Raw genomic sequence first — 18,184 nt, forward strand, 5'->3', positions numbered from 1 at the left:
TACCGATGGCCCCTTTGACCTCTGCCCCTGGGGCCACTTCTTGGTTTAAAGGAATGAGAGCAAAAGGGGCGTTGATCCTGAGACTTGGGCTGTATTGAATGGGAAGGCCATGCCAAACTTGAGGTCCTCGATGGCCTACCAGGCGACGATCTCCTCGACTGCTGCTGGACCGGGGGAGGATTGGGGCCGGACGTCTCCGAGGGCGGGACTCTGATTTAGACACGGCTTGGTGCACCAGTCGGTCGTTGGTGTCAGCCTGACGTTGGTCTATCATATTTTCAAGCTCTGTCCGCGGAAACAAGAATTGCGACTCCAACAGATCACTGTTCCTCAAGGCCAGCAAAGACTCGGTGTCGAGCGACCTCTCCATCCTAGACAAAGCTGAGTCCCTCCTAACCAGAAGATTAGCCCGTAAATTGGCCCTGAGGTGAGCCAAATAAGAAAACGCCCTGCCCATGGACTGCAAAAGACTGGCAAGCGAGGCAGCACTCACCAACCCTTCAGGGAACCTGTCAGAAGCTATTTTGGCAATCACCACAGACCAGAGGTCCAGCCAAGAAACCGTCTGCAACATGGAGGCTACCGTTGATTCCAAAGCTAAGGCGTCTTGTGGAGACAAGGACGGAGCCACTGACCTCACCTGTTCCAAAGTCAAACCCAGCTCCAGGCGAATGACGTCTGGGGTAAGGTGGCATGACAACAAAAACGCAGAGCTCATAGCATAGTACTTCCTATGTCTTGTGAGAGGTGGGGGTAGTAGTTTGGTAGAGCCTCTAAAGCGAAGTGAACCGTCCCGGTCAGAAACAGAGGCGTTAACCTTCTGCATGACCGACTGAACGTGCCCCGACAACGGCAGCTGAAGAGATGATTTGGGGTCCTGAGCAGCTCCCACCAAGGCTTCCAAGCAAGGAGTGTAAGACGACTGAGCCTAAGTCCTACTTTCCAAATTGTTGAACCCACAAATGAGATCAACAACCTCCGAAAAGGAAGACAGAAACTCCTGCGTGTACCCCTCTTCCTGCTCTGGCACTGGCGAACGACGACGAGAAGGATGTGTAGGCTCTTCAAATGCACCTTTTTCACCAAAATTCACAGAAGGGTTAGTAGCCAAACAGTCTGAAACCCCAACTAACCTATCTGGGCTGGGTCCAAGCGTCAGCCTCCTAGACGGGCCTACTGTAACACTAGGCACATCACTTACCTCAACAGGTGACTCCAGATGTCCATGAACAGACACGAGCGTGGCGGCCGTACATACATGAGATGGGGGGGAAACTCGAGTACTCGAGATTGACGGAGAATCCCTTATAGTGGAAGTCTTAGAGGCACCAGTTAGAGAGGCAGGCAAACACTCCGGCTGCACCACCTCTGTGCTCACTACCTTTGACCTCTTGACAGGTGCCTTCAGATCTTTAAGGTGACGAATAGGCCTTGGAGAAGAAGGAGCACTACCATCACGTGCACGGACAGGGGAGGTTGCAACACGCTCGGTGGTTGCACGTACGAGATTTGGCGGTGAAGCAACCCCTGCAGAACACGCATCACTAACACAGCCCGAAACCTCAGCACTCTCGGGAACACGTCCACGCTGTTCCTCCCTCGACGGCGAAGGAAGGGCAAAGTCCTTAGCCTTCCAATGCTTAATGCGCCTACGAGGCGTAGAGGGGGAAGAGGGAGAGGAAGACAGCACTAGCTTCTTATGCACACTCTTCTTGGAAGGCGGGGACGAAGCAACGCGTTCCCAAGAGAGTCCAGCCTCTGAAGCACTGCCTGGCATATGATCTCGGACTGATGTGCCAGAGAAGGCTCTGAAGACAAGGGAGATGTTGCGAACTGGGCGGCAGAGATGACGTCGCAGCTAAGTGAGGCGGATCAGAGGAGGTGACAGGGAGATACGTCATCGATGAGAATGACGTCACAAGCGGTGGTGATGTCACGGCTTCCCCTCTGAGCGAGGGGGAAAGAGACGCCACTAGCGGAGGAATACACAAAGATGGGCCCCGTGACGACAACAATGGGACTGACGCCGCAGCGTCACTCCGAGACAAGGCGACGGCATACACCGGTGGAGCAATACAAGATGGCCGACTGCTCCCACCCGCGGAGACGAGAACAGGAGGAGGGGGGATGGCTTGGCTGGACGGGGAAGGGGGGTGCAAGCCTCCACAAAATGCACTAACAACCCCTTCAAGGACGGGGTACCTCCTAGCCCAAGCGTCTTCCAAATCGCCGCCATTTTGGACGCCTCCGACTCTGGAAGAGAAGAGAATGATGAAAAAACCTCACCCTTCTCGGGAACCGAAAAAGCTCCCGAGGAAGAGGGGGCTACATTACAAAAAATACCCTGGCAACCTCCTGATACTTCCAACGACGAATCAGTGGAAGAAAAGGAAGGAGATGCTGGAACAACGATACTATGGGGGTTGACTACTGCGGAAGACGAAATATCGGGAATAGGAGCAAAGCCCTCCCAAGTAGTTAGAGTGGAGACTCTCTGATGTTCCCTTTTACCATAAAACCTCCTCCACTGCTCCATAAGCCATGCCCGGCATTCCGTACAAGGATTCGTAATTGTACAAAAATTCGAACGACACCTACTGCATGTGATGTGAGGGTCTGTCGCTGATGAAGCCAAAAAACTAGAACATGGGAACCCAGGAACTCCGGGGCACAAACGCCAACGTCGAGAAGGAGCAGAAGAAGCCATAATACCAGGTAAAAACACACACACGCGCACACACACACACTAAAGGAAACGAAACGGGCAAGAACCGGGAAAAGGCCAAGAGAGGAAAAAACCCAACTCTCATCCAGGTGGTTAAGAAAAGACTGGCCTAGATGATCGGCGTTTGACCACTCTTCACCCGATCTATGCATGCATTGCCAGATATCACAAGATTCCTTGCTTTCATCTGCTTTTTAACCAGATCCAGCTAGGCGCTAGATTATCCTATTGTTAAGACCGAGGGTTTGTTCGCGTATGAACAAATATTGTTTTAGTTTTTGCTACTGTATAACTCCGCTATGACTTCTATCTAAAAAGTAAACCTCTGTACTATAATGTAACATGTTAACTTGCCCATATCCATACATTGATTTATATATTTTTAAAATCTTATTGTTCAAAAATGCAGAATTCTCAGTACAAGATGTAGAAATCAAGCTTATATTATACAGTCTCTGCAACAGAAAATGTACAATAAATTTCCACCTAATTGAGTCCATGTGCATATTTTTAACACCATTTTTTCTAGGAAGATCATACACCCTTGTGCTGGAAATATCTCTGAATACTCTTTCCTCCATTGTGACTGAGGAGCAAATCACCACAGACAGGCTGCACTGGCAAAAATGAACAACAGCCTTTGAACTCTCACTAATTAACTTGAATTGTTGCTACTACATACATACTGCAATGGGAAAACGAAGATTTTAATAATTCCCGTAATATGGACAATACAGGAGCCTTGGAACTTCAAATGCATAGTAGAAAAGTGAGTAAAGCCATTCATGGTCAGTTTTAAAAGTTAATATGTATGATTAAAGTTACATAATATAAAATTTCTGAAAAATAAAAGGGTCAAAGACATGTGACAGTTAGTATTTCAAGATCAAAACTTATAAATGCAAAACACCTCTGCTTGGTATGAGTATGACCACCCCTTTCCATTTGTAAATTTTCATAAAAAATGAATTAGGGTTCTGGTACATTATCTACAATTCAAGAGAAATTTATATTTAATGGCAAAAATAAAATGCTGTTGTATAATAATATAAATATTAAAGACTTCCAAATAAAGAAAGAAATATAAAATATGAACACATCTGGTTTATTTGGTTTTAAAAATATAACAAATTTATTCTTTTATGATCTCAAGTTATTTTGCTGCATAATACTTGGTAAAAATATTTCATCAGCATAAAGAAGGAATGACAACCTGATCTAATATGAAATTTCAGTTACAGGCTCAGAAAAAAAAAATCAGACATTGATAGATATAAAAGGAAAGAAGTCATTCACTACCTAACTTTAAAATCCAGAACAAAAGATTTGGCATTAAACACAGTGATTAATGACTTCAGCTATATGTTATTCACATCTAATGTAGTAGCTAAGAAATACTAAAGAAAGTGGCAGAACTTACTTGCACCATTATCTGAGGGAGTTGCTGTTCCATTAGTAGAGCCCGTGGAAGAGAGTGATCCAGCCTCTCTATGAGGAGGGAGGTGAGGTTGTGGAGGTTGAGGCTGATTTTCCTTATTGTTATCAATGGATAAGGTACACCGTTGGTCGTCCATCCGTTTACTTTGAAATCTTGACAACAGTTCAAAGAAACTATCTTCCTCAGCATTTGATTCATTTGCTGAAGTCTGATTTTAAAGGGAAACCACGTTAAAATGAGTTGTAATGGAAAGTTCTGACAGAATTTACACATTATTATAAGAATTCTAAGACTACATGAAGTTTTCTAATGTAAACTAACAATAAATTTTACTGATGAAGATAAAGAAAATGAAAGATATTCAGCTGTGCAGTATGTTGTGATGAATCTACATAAATACAAGTATTAACTATGATCATGAACAGAAATCCAATATACGAAAAACCGAAAAATTTAATGACAACCTTTAGTCATAAAGTGCTCAACTGTCAAGTGAGGAGAGAGGGAGAAAACACGGAGATATATAGTTAACCGGAAACAAAGCAAAAATCAAGCATTGCATTTCATGATTACTAAATAATTTTGGCTTGGAGCCAAGTAAATTGGTTAACTAAGCAAATTCTGAGCACAAACTCTTGCCAAAAATGTGTACTATTTACTTTTTATGGATTTACAAAAGATAAATAATTTTGTCACACTGGAAACTTTGTTACTGATGAAATTTATCCTGCAAGCTATACTGTACAGTGAATTGCTTGTATTATAGCATTGACAATGTTACATGACTAACCAGGGATAACATGCAATTAAATATATTCTAATTCTCTTACATGAAATTAATAAAATTACATTTATTACTGAACATTTGGGTATACCACATTTAGTTTTGGGGACAAATTCTGTTTTGATTTCACAGGAAAAGTCATCACTTGCATTTATCCTGGTTGCATTTTTCTTACACCTCCACAAAATAAATTTCACATTGCTCTTGAAGACTGAATATTGCACTCTGATTTGTCATTAACCAGTGTACTGGGCCCAGCTAAAGCTGAAGTTTGTTTTAGCTTTGTTACCATTTCTTTGGGTTACATTATAACTTTTAAGTATCTATGCTGCTTTACCAGTGGTCTTATAATTCTATATTTAATTTTCTTCTGCTTGTTTCCTATGCACTGTATGTCTAAATGCCTTCAACATATGTAAATTTTTTTTTACCTCACTTTAGTACTTTGATAACTAATGAATACTATAGTCCTTGAAGGATTAATCTTTTTGTATTTGCTGGCAATCAAAATACAATTGTAGTTTTACTGTTCAGAACTTAATGTTTCTCTATATGTATACATAAACAAAGCCAATGACAAACTTTCTAATCAAAATAATTGATTTAAGGACAACCAACTTCATTTAGTATGGAATACATGGAGAAAAAAATTCTTTAAGAAAAAGCACAATTCTAAATGTTTTAACAATTAAACATGGACTTATAAATCAATGTGGTAAGAAAATAAAAATATGAGATTCAAAACCTAAAAACTAAATTATGCAAAATAAAAAAAAAACGCACATTCATATCAGCAGAAGGACTAAAGGCGAATGATGGACCATTGTGAGAACCTGAGTCTTCACTCTGATATTTCTGCAGGACACCCTTGGCATCTGGGGTCATCTGAAATGTCCGTGAGGACTTAACCTTGGTGAAAAACATTCATGTAATGATATAGCAACTATAAAATCAATCTAATAAAATGGTTCAAAATGCTCCATTTTGAATATAGAAAGAAAAAACTATTGCACATCACTCTGCCAAAACAATTCAGCAATAACTGTGTAATAGTACTGCTATGCAGCTTAACAAATGAATGTAGTTACTCGGTAGATCGAAAAACCTATGACCAGGCTGCAAGATAAAAATTAGACTTTCTTATGTGTTTTTTTTTTTAGCTCAGTAGTTAAAACTTAGCTCCACCATTCGAAACTAATAGTACCAAAAACTGAAATACGTTATTTGTATAACAGAAGTCATGCAAAAAAAAAAAAAAAAAAAAAAAAAAAAAAAAATCTAATAGTACATTGACAGGTCTAATTACGTATACAGTTGCCAGAAGATACGTACACAATTTAGTGTAACCTATAATTAGTAAGTCTAATTACACTATTGCCATGGAGATTAAGGAATAACTTAACTACATATCATAAATTCTGATAGACATTTTGTCAATACAACAGATATAAATTTTTATGTGGTGATCAAAACCCATAATGTGGGGGAAGTTTGCACTAAGTATCTACATGTACATGTATTTATTAACAGTTCTATAAAAGTTTGTATGAATGGTAATGTGAAATGAAGGGGAATTTTACTGTTGATCTTTTTTTTTTTTCAAAGTTAATATAGGGCATTCTACTATAAGTATCTATATGTACATGTATTTACTAACAGTTCTATAAAAGTTTGTATGAATGGTATAATGTGAAATGAAGGGGAATTTTGCTGTTGACCTTTTTTTTTTAAAGTTAATATAGGGCATTCTACTATAGGGTCATAAACTTTCATATTTATACACTACAGATCACTTTTTTATATATAAATTTTATGAGCATTTATGATCAAATAAAGTTTTAACAAAATAATTCACCTTTTGCTTAAATCAAACAAATGCTCTTTAACAACAGTGAGGGAAATATCATGATAAAGTACACTGGAAATTTTTAATATAATATTGGGAACCATTTACTTCAAGTCTAAGAAAAATATAACCCTGTTAAGGGTCTCCGTTTTACTTATAAGCCTCCTAAAATAAATTAAGGCTTAATGTCATGATTTGCACTTATCTTCCACTTAAACCATTAAATTTATAGCTGCCCACGACTTCACACTAACAAATTTGGAAGCATATCTTAACTACTGCTAAGGACATACAGTATACATACAAAATTGTGTGTATATAAGTGCAAGGCAAACAAAAATCAAAAGAACAGCTTCACAAAAACTTAACTAGATACTGTTAGTGATAGTATAAACAAAAATATGAGAAATGATGCTATGCATATATAATCAATGCTTCATGTAATTGCTAATCTTGAAGAACATACATAATGTTACAGAAAACATATAACAGCAAAAACTATCCAAACATATGCAGCACAATCATTTAGCGCTATATCAGTAAAAGTACTGACTGTATTCAATGGTGGACAAGATTATATCGGCAAAATTGAATGACCAAGGTTACAATTAAGCACCTGTGTGTGTGCAAAACTGTAATTGTGAGAACACTTTATGCATTATTCAAGGCAAGGGTGTGAATATAAACCCATCTTGAAATCCCTTAAATAAAACTGGGAAAAAAAATTCTTTTGGGATAAGCCAGACAGTAAATCTTAAATTTATCTGAAATTTTCAACAAAACATCAAGATTAATGACTAATATATAAAAAGAAACAGTCCCCACCAAAAAATACATTTACTGAACTATCATGCTAAAATAATCTTAAACAAACCAGTGAGAGAGTGAAAAACTTCTCTGAAAACAGCTGAACATACCTTGAGGAGGTCCATGTTCTCCATAGATTTCCTACGTGCTCGTGACTTTGAATCTTCGGATGTTTCCACTGAATCATCAGCAGGTGTTGGAGGAAGCCCCAATGCCTTTCTAATGTCTGTTAAATTCATTTGGGCTGCTGCTTGGCCTGTTTTATCTCCTATCTGTGAACAAAATTTATGGCCATTTAATCAAACAAATTTTTTACCAAGTAAAAAAAAAAAAATCATCCTATACGTATATACCATGTGAAAAGGCTATGAAGTTTTGCAGTATGAAATAAAATACAGTTCATAAACTTATAAAAAATAACAACAAACAAAAGTACCATAAAAATAACTTACTTCTTTTGAGATTTCTAAATGTCTATTGGCATACTGAAGAGCTTTTTCGTGATTATTTGTAGAAGAATACGCATTTCCTAAACTCCAACATGCTCTTCCTTCTCCTACTTTGTCTGCTAATTCCTGTGCTATTGCCAAATGCCGTAAATGGTAATGAATAGCCATTGGGTAGTCTCGCAATAAGGTGTACGTGTTACCTAAAGAGTAGCAAGCCTGGGCCTCCACTGCTCTATCTCCTAATTCTTGCGCTAATTGTAAAGTTTTCCTGCAAAAAAATTTTTAACAAAATTACTTAAATCAAAAACGGTAGTAAATGGCAACCAATCCTTCTTATTACATACAATCTTCCCAACTGAAGTTTTAAGCAACAGAACATAAATTTCTGAAATTCTATAATACTAATTTAACTGGTTTGAACTCCAGCAACTCCAAATGTTAGGCACAGTAGCCTAATTCCCAACCAAGCCTTTCATTTTGTCTTATAAGACAAAGCAGAATTCCAGTATAAAAAACATTTTAAAATTCATCATCTAATAACCCAAAGCTGATTTTTCAACTAAAATCCCAGAAATATAAATTCCTACTAAAACTTGAAAAGGCTCCAATGAGCACCAGTGATTTGGCAAACAAATAACCTGAGAAAAGTGGCTATATAATAAATAAATAACTATATATATATATATATCCTAATATATATATATATCATAATATATATATATAACTATATATATATATATATTAATATATATATATAATATATATATATATATAATTTAATAAATATATATATTAATATTATATATATTTGTATATTATAATATATATATAATATATAGATATTATTAGAATATTCTATAGTATATATATAATATTATATATTTTATATATATTTATATATTTATATATATAGTATAATATATATATATATTATATTATATTTATATAGATATTATATATATTATCTATATATTATAGTAATTATTATCTTACAATATATTTATATATCTTTAATATATATATAATTCTTATAAATACAAATATAGGATATATATATATATATCTTATATATGATATTGTATACTCTTCTTGGTATATATATATATATATATATATATATACCCCAGGGCATTATCCCCGGGTTATGACCCGGTCTCGGCTTACGACAGTTCCGAGGTTACAACGCTTTTCAATTATATTCATCAGAAATTATTTCCAGGGTTACGACGCATGTTCCAGGGTTACGACGCATGTTCCAGAGTTACGACGCCTACAAATGCTGATCTGGCAGATGAAATATGACACCAAAAATGCAAAATAATCAATATTTAAAGGTAAAGGTTTTTTTTTGATGAAAAATACAATAAGAATGCAGTTTACATAGTTTTGAATGCACCTAAAGCATTAAAAAGTAAGGTTTTCTTAGGATTTTTGACAATGTTCCGGCTTACGACGATTTTCGGCTTACGACGTGTCTCATAAATGGAACCCCAATCGTAACCCGATGACTGCCATATATATATATATATATATATATATATATATATATATATATATATATATATATGCAGCTGAATTTTAAGATCTTCATAAAACTAACAGTTCATATAAAGAAATGCACTGACACTAAACTATTTCCATAGTAAACTCTCATGCGCAAAAACTTGAACTTGCGCAAAAACTTGAAACGATTTCCAGTAAGTGCAAAATAATTTACAGTTCAATCTGTAAGATATATATTAGTGATTAACACACAATAGAAGATTCTTATAAACTGAAGTCACTGCCTTGGTTCTTTACTTTTTGAAAACTTATTTTACTTTACCATTTCATTATGCTAAACTCGGTTTTTGCTAACACAGGAAGTAAACAGAGAATGAATTATTTGCTGTACTACTGGAATTTAAGTACTAAATTTCATGAGTAATGGGAGCTGAACAGAAATACCTATGTACAGTTTCAGAATATGGAATCATCAGACTAATTCCACTGTCATAATGAAAATAAAGTCTACCACAACCAGAAATTAGGCATAGCCTAACCTAATTGCTTTACCATTTTCAATTATTACTACTCCCAAAAGAAGGATGTGCAAAAGAAACAGCAGAAACGTACAGTAGTGACAAATTGAGATATTTTTCATATTAAATATAAATAACCTTTGATTTAAACTTTGATTAATTGATAAAGGTAAAGCCACCAAAGCAGGAAGTAATCATTAAACATTAGTACAGTGAAGAAATGGATTTCCAAAAAATAAAGTAAAGCTAGAACGTTGGTTAAAAAAAAATTGCAAAATTGGGGAAAAAAGCTCTCACCGTGATTAAGCTATGGGAAATATAAGGTAATGTAACTTAGCCCAACTGACGTTGGCTATGCTTGAAAGTTATATGACAAATTCATCACATCAAATTAACCAAAGACTGATAACATGAAACAAGATTATGCATACTTGTAATGTTCTGCCGCTGTTTCAAACTCTCCCAGAAATATATGTGCATTTCCTAAGTTACTATGAGCTCTCCTTTCTGCAGCCTTATCTCCAAACTCCTTTGCAATTGCTAATCTCTGAAAGTTTGTAAAACTTTGATGAGTGAAACATAATGCGAGCTTTCAAGATATAGGAAATTCAATGTTCTTTCTTTAAATTCAGTCTTGTGCAATATATTAACAGCAAAATGACACTATTAAATATTAATAAAGTTCATACCTCATTATGGTAATTAATTGCCTGAGTAAAATTCCCAAGAAGGTAGTGAGTGTTCCCCAAATTCCCACAAGCTCTACCCTGAGCTGATCGGTCATTAAGCTCCTCCATCAAACGTAAATTGGCACTAAAAAAATCAATAAAATATAGTATCAATTATAAACTGGTCATCAAGGAAAATGCAATATAGTTTAGGCACTTGATGGCCAGGAAAATTTCAAATTTTATGGATAAAACAGATGTCAAAGGAAGTGGATTAGGATTAGAGGAAAAGCTTATATTATTATAAGAAAACAAATTTATGGAGAGAACAAATTTTAAAAATAAATTCTGAAGACTAATCATCTCTGTTATTGGTCTTGAACACATACATGAGGAAACTTCTATTTCTGGGTTCGACCTGTGTCGCCCGGTGAAATGTTCCTGTAGCACACATTTCTAGGTATAAATAGATGCTAAATATACCAGAGAAAAAAGCTAAATGGAATGCTGGAGTTACTACCTCCAGCTCGCTCACCCATAAAGGGTGTCGGTATAGCACAAGGGCGAGTGGAAGCCACTACCACAGATACTTTGCCAATTAGAAGTCTCCTCTCAAAACCCCTCTCTAGATAGGTGCCGTTACAACTTCTACCTTCTGCTCGCTACTACCACAACTTCTGCCCGAAAGCTCCATTCCTGATTTAGCACATCTTGTGTTCGCATGCGCTGTTTTTCGCTGTCCCCAGGAAGTGTTTTTTGGCGAAGCATGTCTTCTCAAGAGCTCCAAGTTTCTTCATCTAAGTTGAGTATTCCATTTGTCGTTTTTGAATCTCGTGGGGGCATGATGCATTCAATTTTGGCCCTTTATTTAAGTCCTTTTGTTCTCATGAAACGGGTATGACGCCTTCTCGATTCGCCATTTTGGGTGCATGACTTGCGGCGTGCGTGATTATCTCAGTTTTTATCTTGTGATGTATTTTGTCCACCGTTTAGCACTTCACTATTTAGGTTACTGTTTTCGTATTCTTTTTCATTATTCTTGCTCCTGTTGATTTCTGGAGCCTTATTTTTACGAGTTTTATCCTTACGTCTTTTGCCTATTATAGGGCCCATCTCGCTCCTGACGTATTCTGAGGCCTTCCTTTTACGATTATCTTACGTTTTAGCCTATTGGGGCACCCTTTTGTTATCCTCAGCCCCTCAGGAGCGTGTTGGTTCCTCTTCGTGCGTACGGTTATATGCTTCATATGTTATGCGCGAGTATTGTGTTTTTTGGCATTCTAGGCTAGCCTAGCAGTACGCCAGTCATTGTTGGGAGAGGAAGATTTCTCTCTCTCGCGGTACTCATGCATGTATATTTTTAGTGTAGTTTTTTATTATAGTCAGTAACACACTTGATTATATGCACTTTTGTGATAAACTATTCAAATAATTGTTTTACTTTTGATGAGGTTGGAAGTTCTTCGCGATGTCCTTCCCTAGCCTATCCGACCAGACCTAGGCTAGGTTTTGGAGGGTAGGCCAGGCGGTCTTGTATATCCCTCCACCCTTGCGGCCCCTTTTACCGCCACCCGACCAGGCAGATATGTTTGCTTGAAGGATGGTCCAGGACAGAGTCTCTCTCTTGTCATGCTTGTAGGGCCTAGACCTATCGTACCTGACCAGATCGGAAGATTCGATTTTGGAGGGTTGAGTTAGGTTCTACCCATCCTCTTCATGACGTCCTTTGGAGCCATACTAGCCTACCTGACCGGATTCTGTACCGATCTCGGAGGATTAGACTGGGATCTTAGCTGGGTGTGTTCCTCACCCCCTTCCCCCCTCTCCCTTTCGCAGTTCTTCCAGTAATTCCTCATCAATTATTTTATGAATTGTCTTTTTGAGTGTAACCTGGGCCATTGGCCCCTTTAGGGTGTCAGTTGGCCGACCGTCTTCTGCCCCCTTTAGTGGTAGGCTAGTTTACGGCTCCCGAGAGGTGGTTGGTCACTGATCGGTTGCTGTGGCCAGGCGATCACGACTCGTCCACTCTCCTCCAGACACTCCCCCCCCACCCCTGTCCCGGACTCGTTCTGGCACTGCCTAGTTAGCTCGCTGCCCAAGTAATCCTACCGATGAACGACAGCTAGAGCGTAGAGCTTAATCCAGGGGATTAGTCGGAGGAGATTGGGTGATTAGTAGATTATGTAATCTCTATTGGTATTCTCCGGGCCAGTGTGTCCTCTGGCGAGGGTGGGGTCTACCATCACATCCGCCAGTAGGCTATATGCCGGATTGTGCATACCACTATTCCGCCACTCTGTTTTCCGTACTCCTTTATGTTATCGCTGCTTCCCCACTCCAGTGGGGGCGGAACTGGTCTTAGAGCTGCGTTTCTATTTGACTTGGAACTGCTTCTCTTCTCTGGTGCGATCAGACTCAGGCCTAGGTTTTACCTATTTTCCCTGTTCTAATCGTATCAGCCCAACCCCGCCGGTTTTAGCCATTGTGATATCGAGATTATGGATTCCGGAGTAGGCGGAGACATTCAGAGATTAATGTTAAGAAAATGTTTTATTTAGCCCCTGTTGGTATGTCTCCGGGCCTGTATTTATTCCGGTAAAGTGTGGCCTACCATCACGTGCGCCAGAAGGTATACACCGGAGTTTTACATACCGTTGTTCCCGCCGCTCTGTTTTTCCATCTTCTATGCTGTCGCTGCTCCCCACTTCGGTGGGGGCAGAACTGGGCTCAGAGAACGCACCTACAATTGGTTAGGTTTCGCTACTCTACTCCGGTGCGATCAGACTCAGGCTTAGGTTTTGCCTTATTCCCCTGTTCTTCTTATATCAGGCCCTCTCCGCTTGTTGTAGCTTTGACGATCCCTAGTATGGATTCCGGAGCAGGCAGAGACATCCAGAGCTTTATTAATAACAAGTAAGTTGAAAATTATACTCGATATTGCCTTTAGCTGGTTAAGTATCTAGTTGAAGTGTACTCATACCGCCGGAATTAACTCCGGCAGCATTATCTGACGATACTCATTTAACTTTTCAACTTACAGATTGTCCGATGCCAGGAGACAGGTTGTCCAGCCGTTCTGTACAAGCCGTACGGACATGAGGTCTGCCGGTCTCATGCCAACTGCGCCATCCACTTGGAGGGACGCGCGGTCTGGCACCCGGAAGCCTGTATGGTGTGTTACGATCTAGTTAAGATCGTAACAGATGAGTCGGTAGGTAGCATACTCGCCTCATTGTTACTCTGAATTTTCTGTTACACATTTAGGTTGGGGAAAATTCCCCGACACTGGGGAGCCTAATTTGGTTATTTCTTATGGGTTAATCTGGTGCTCAAGACCTCCTCGATGTCGGCCCTTAAGGCCTGGGTAGGGGGGTTTGGCAGGAATGTGGCAGCCGGCCAACCCTATGTGCTGTCGGAGGAGCTGTGCGCCCTCCTCTACCCCAACGCCCCAGTTTCGGCAGCAGTACCGGCGGCAGTAGCAGCTCCCACCATTGAGCGTATCCGCCAGGAGACCCAACTCCCCCCGGAGGACCAAGAGGGCTTGTGTGGTGTCGTGACGGAGGAGGTGGCAGCCATCAGCCTGCACCGAGAGCCTATGGACACCGAGGAACAGGAGGTAGGTAGGGAGGTAAGTGAGGCAGGTAGTCTTCCTTTCAGTCCAACTCCTCCTTCTCCTCCTTCCTTTCAGGGCTTCCCTGTGAAGTCCACCCCCACTTGGAATAGGTCGGGCTCGGTAATCCCCAAGGTCAAAACCTTGAAGGTGAGATCTCTGCCGAAGGCGGGTAAACTAACCAAGCCTTCCCCGGCAGTCTATGCCAGGTCGTCATTGGCTTCCAAGCCTTCGACTTCCTCGGCTAAAGCTACTCCCCCACACAAGGGGTCGAGAGCTAAGTCTTCCAAAGCCAGACCGGCAGAGTCTGGCTTTGACCAGGAAGCTTTCGCTAATCTTCTCATGCAGAAGATGAGCGAAGTAGTGGACTCAAGGCTCGAATCGATGTCCACTCAACTCGCCTCAGGTCTACAGACATCGGGTCAGTCCATCATGTCTCTGACCCAGAGGTTACAGGCCCAGGAGGAACTGATGACTGGATTCCTCCATTCCGGAAACGCATCACAGTCCTTTGCAGTGCCGGACACGGTCCAAGCTTCCGCCATTCGAGAACAGCAACCCGTGGCGGTTGGCTCTGCATACCCCGTTCTCAGAGGGCAAGCTTACAATTGAAGGTTGCGGAACCCGACCCGTGGAAGACTATGCGTTCTTCCCGCAGGGCCTACAATTCCCCTTCCCGGGCTACGCTAGACTAGCCGAGGAAGCGCTGGTCAGGATAGACAAAGTCCCGAAAGAGACGGTTATCTACCCTAGGGACCAGGCTCAGTCTGCATGGGTCCACACCCTCACGGAATGGGAGTGTGTCAACACCAAGTTGACACTCCACAAAGGTTGCTATACCATGTTTGTAGCGCCGAATGACGTTCCGACTCCTTGCACGTCAAAGATTGCAGAATTGACACTGCAAGCCGGAATGGAGGAACCTATGCCTCAGCTAAAAGCGTCGGAGGCTACCTCTTTGCTCTTTCCCGGAGACCTAGAGTGTTGGGCTGGCGCTCCGGCTACGTTCACGGAGGGCAAACTCGACCCGGAGTGTGCCTCCACACAATTCAGTGAACGTTTGCCTAGAATTCCGGACCCCATGGTTAAGGCGGAATTCGAAGCAAGATGCAGGCTGAGCAGGTCAATTAACTCAGTCACCACTGCAGAGTTGATGGCTACAGTCTTTGCAGATGAGCATCTATTTCAGGTCCTGACAAAGTCACTATTACAGGCTTTTCAATTGGACCTGTATGACTTTATAGCGGCTAGACGAGACTGCAGGAAGCATGTCTTTGCTAATGCTTCCATCAGAAATGAGCCGAACAGGCTCATAAAGGTGTCGATCTGGGGTGCCAACCTCTTTCCTGAGGACATGGTTAACAGCACCCTCAGCAAGGCGGCTAGAGCTAACCAGAACCTTCGTGTCCGTTGGGGACTTCCCTTCAAAAGGAAGTTTGAGACCCCCGAACCACAATCCAAAATTAGGAAGAGGCCTAGGAAGTTCCAGCCTTTCCAGTCCTCTCAGCCTCAGACAGTAATGAAAGCAGTTCCTGTCTCCCAGATCAACAAGCCTTCGATATCTAAGGCACAGCCACAGCAACAGTTTGTTCTGCTACAGAGTCAACCGACTCAACAGCCTTCGAGTTCGGCCGCTCTTGTAACTTCCCCAGCTTTCAACGCCTCCTTTGAATCACAAGGGGCATTTCGAGGCTTCAATAGGCACGCAAGGAGTAGCAGAGCCAGAGGTGCCTTCCGACAGAGAGCTGGCTCTTAGAGGCAGAGGCTTCAGAGGAGGCAGAGGAAGTAAGACCTAAACCAGTCAGTGAGGCTCTGCAGGTGGGCGGGAGACTGTCTCTCTCCCGGGACCATTGGACCTTCAGTTCATGGGCCCACAGTATTGTATCGAAAGGTCTGGGGTGGAAATGGAAGAAAGGGCCTCCTCCACCAGTCAGTTTTCACCAGATTCCAACGACAGACCTGCTAGACTTTGCCAAAGATCCTCTTCAAAAGAAGGCAATAAAGAAAGTCAGTCGCCTGAAATTTCAAGGACGTCTGAAATTTCAAGGACGTCTGTTCAGTGTACCGAAGAAGGACTCGGACAAATGAAGAGTGATTTTAGACCTGTCCCGTCTCAACTCATACATTCAATGCGACAAGTTCCGCATGCTGACCATCTCGCAGTTGCGGACCTTACTTCCCTGTGGGATCGTCACCACCTCTATCGATCTTACAGACGCTTACTATCATGTACCGATAGCAAGAAACTTCTCTCCATACCTAGGCTTCAAACCAAGAAAACAAGCTTAAACGTTCAGACATGCCATTCGGGCTCAACATAGCGCCCAGAATATTCACCAAACTAGGAGAGACAGTAGTTCAAGAACTAAGAGCTCAGGGGGTAATGTTAGTAGCTTACCTAGACGACTGGCTCATTTGGGCAACCAACGACGAGGAATGTTGCAAGGCAACAGCCAAAGTAATAGAATTTCTAGAATACCTGGGTTTCCAGATAAACAAGGAAAAGTCCCGTCTCATTCTGGCGTCTCGTTTTCAATGGTTGGGAATTCAATGGGACCTAACCACACACAAACTATCTCTCCCGCCAAAAGAGAGCAGAGAGATAGCGAAAGCTATGAGACAATTCCTCAAGAACAAACGGGCTTCTCGTCGTACCCAAGAGAGAAATCTAGGTTCTCTTCAGTTTGCCTCAATAACAGATGTTCTGTTGAAAGCCAGACTGAAGACTATCAATCGGATCTGGCGGAAAAGAGCCAACAACAAGTTCAGAGACAAAATCTCCTTGATTCCGCCAATATTAAAGAAAAGACTCCGTCCGTGGACAGAAGTCCGGAGTCTCTCCAAATCAGTACCATTACAATTTCCCCCGCCGTCTCTGATAGTCCACACAGACGCCTCTCTCTGAGCGGTTGGGGGGCTACTCCCAGTACAAGAAGGTTCAAGGAACGTGGTCGAAAACATTCCGCCTGTTCCACATCAACGTCTTAGAGGCAATGGCCATTTTTTTGACCTTGAAACGACTAGCTCCAGTCAAGAACATTCATGTAAGACTAGTCTCGGACAGCACAGTTATAGTTCATTACATAAACAGAGGGGGCTCCAAGTCGAGCAAAATAAATCATGTAATGATTGCAATATTTTCGTTAGCAACGAAAAATCATTGGCACCTGTCAGCTACTCACCTGGCAGGAGTACTTAATGTCATTGCAGACTCACTATCCAGAACAACTCCGCTTGAGTCGGAGTGGTCCTTGGACACAAAATCATTCCATTGAATTTGCCAACAAATCCCGGGCCTTCTGGTAGACCTGTTCGCCACGGAGTCCAATCACAAACCTCCGTGTTATGTGACTCCTAATCTGGATCCTCTAGCTCACGCCACAGATGCGATGTCCATAGACTGGAACAATTGGCAGAAGATTTACCTATTTCCGCCAATAAACCTCTTGATGAAAGTTCTGCACAAACTCAGATCTTACACAGGACAGGTAGCATTGGTAGCACCCAACTTGCCGAAGAGCAATTGGTTTCCTCTTCTACTAGAGTTGAATCTCCGTCCCAGACGGATTCCCAACCCAAAACTGACTCAAATTGTACAAACTCGGACTGTGTCAGCTTCCTCAAGAATTCTGAATGCCCTAACTTTATGGACTTCATGAAGTTTGCGGCACAGAAGGATGCTAGTATTGACCCACTAAACATCCTGTTCGTGGAGTCAGACAAAAGAGAATCAACACTCAGGCAGTATGATTCAGCAGTAAGGAAGTTGGCCATCTTTGTAAAAGAATCAGATGTCCAGAAGATGACTACGAATCTAGCAATTGCATTCTTTAGAA

The 18,184-nt window shown here is 41.2% G+C and overlaps 1 protein-coding gene across 9 annotated transcripts in view; it reads right to left on the reverse strand.

Annotated features, from left to right (window-relative positions):
• Positions 1–18,184, reverse strand: part of LOC135197013 (G-protein-signaling modulator 2-like) — a 533,720-nt gene that overhangs the window by 53,975 nt on the left and 461,561 nt on the right. For 8 of the 9 annotated variants that reach the window (XM_064223911.1, XM_064223918.1, XM_064223915.1 and 5 more), the window contains 6 exons: positions 10,760–10,883; positions 10,502–10,617; positions 8,053–8,317; positions 7,711–7,872; positions 5,731–5,832; positions 4,146–4,371 (listed from right to left, as the gene is read on the reverse strand). In XM_064223911.1, the coding sequence (XP_064079981.1) occupies positions 4,146–4,371; positions 5,731–5,832; positions 7,711–7,872; positions 8,053–8,317; positions 10,502–10,617; positions 10,760–10,883 (995 nt within the window). The remainder of the gene's footprint in view (positions 1–4,145; positions 4,372–5,730; positions 5,833–7,710; positions 7,873–8,052; positions 8,318–10,501; positions 10,618–10,759; positions 10,884–18,184) is intronic. The other variant, XM_064223910.1, reaches the window with a different exon arrangement.

Source organism: Macrobrachium nipponense, chromosome 18 (genome assembly GCF_015104395.2).
Source record: "Macrobrachium nipponense isolate FS-2020 chromosome 18, ASM1510439v2, whole genome shotgun sequence".
NCBI classification, from domain to species: Eukaryota; Metazoa; Arthropoda; class Malacostraca; order Decapoda; family Palaemonidae; genus Macrobrachium; species Macrobrachium nipponense.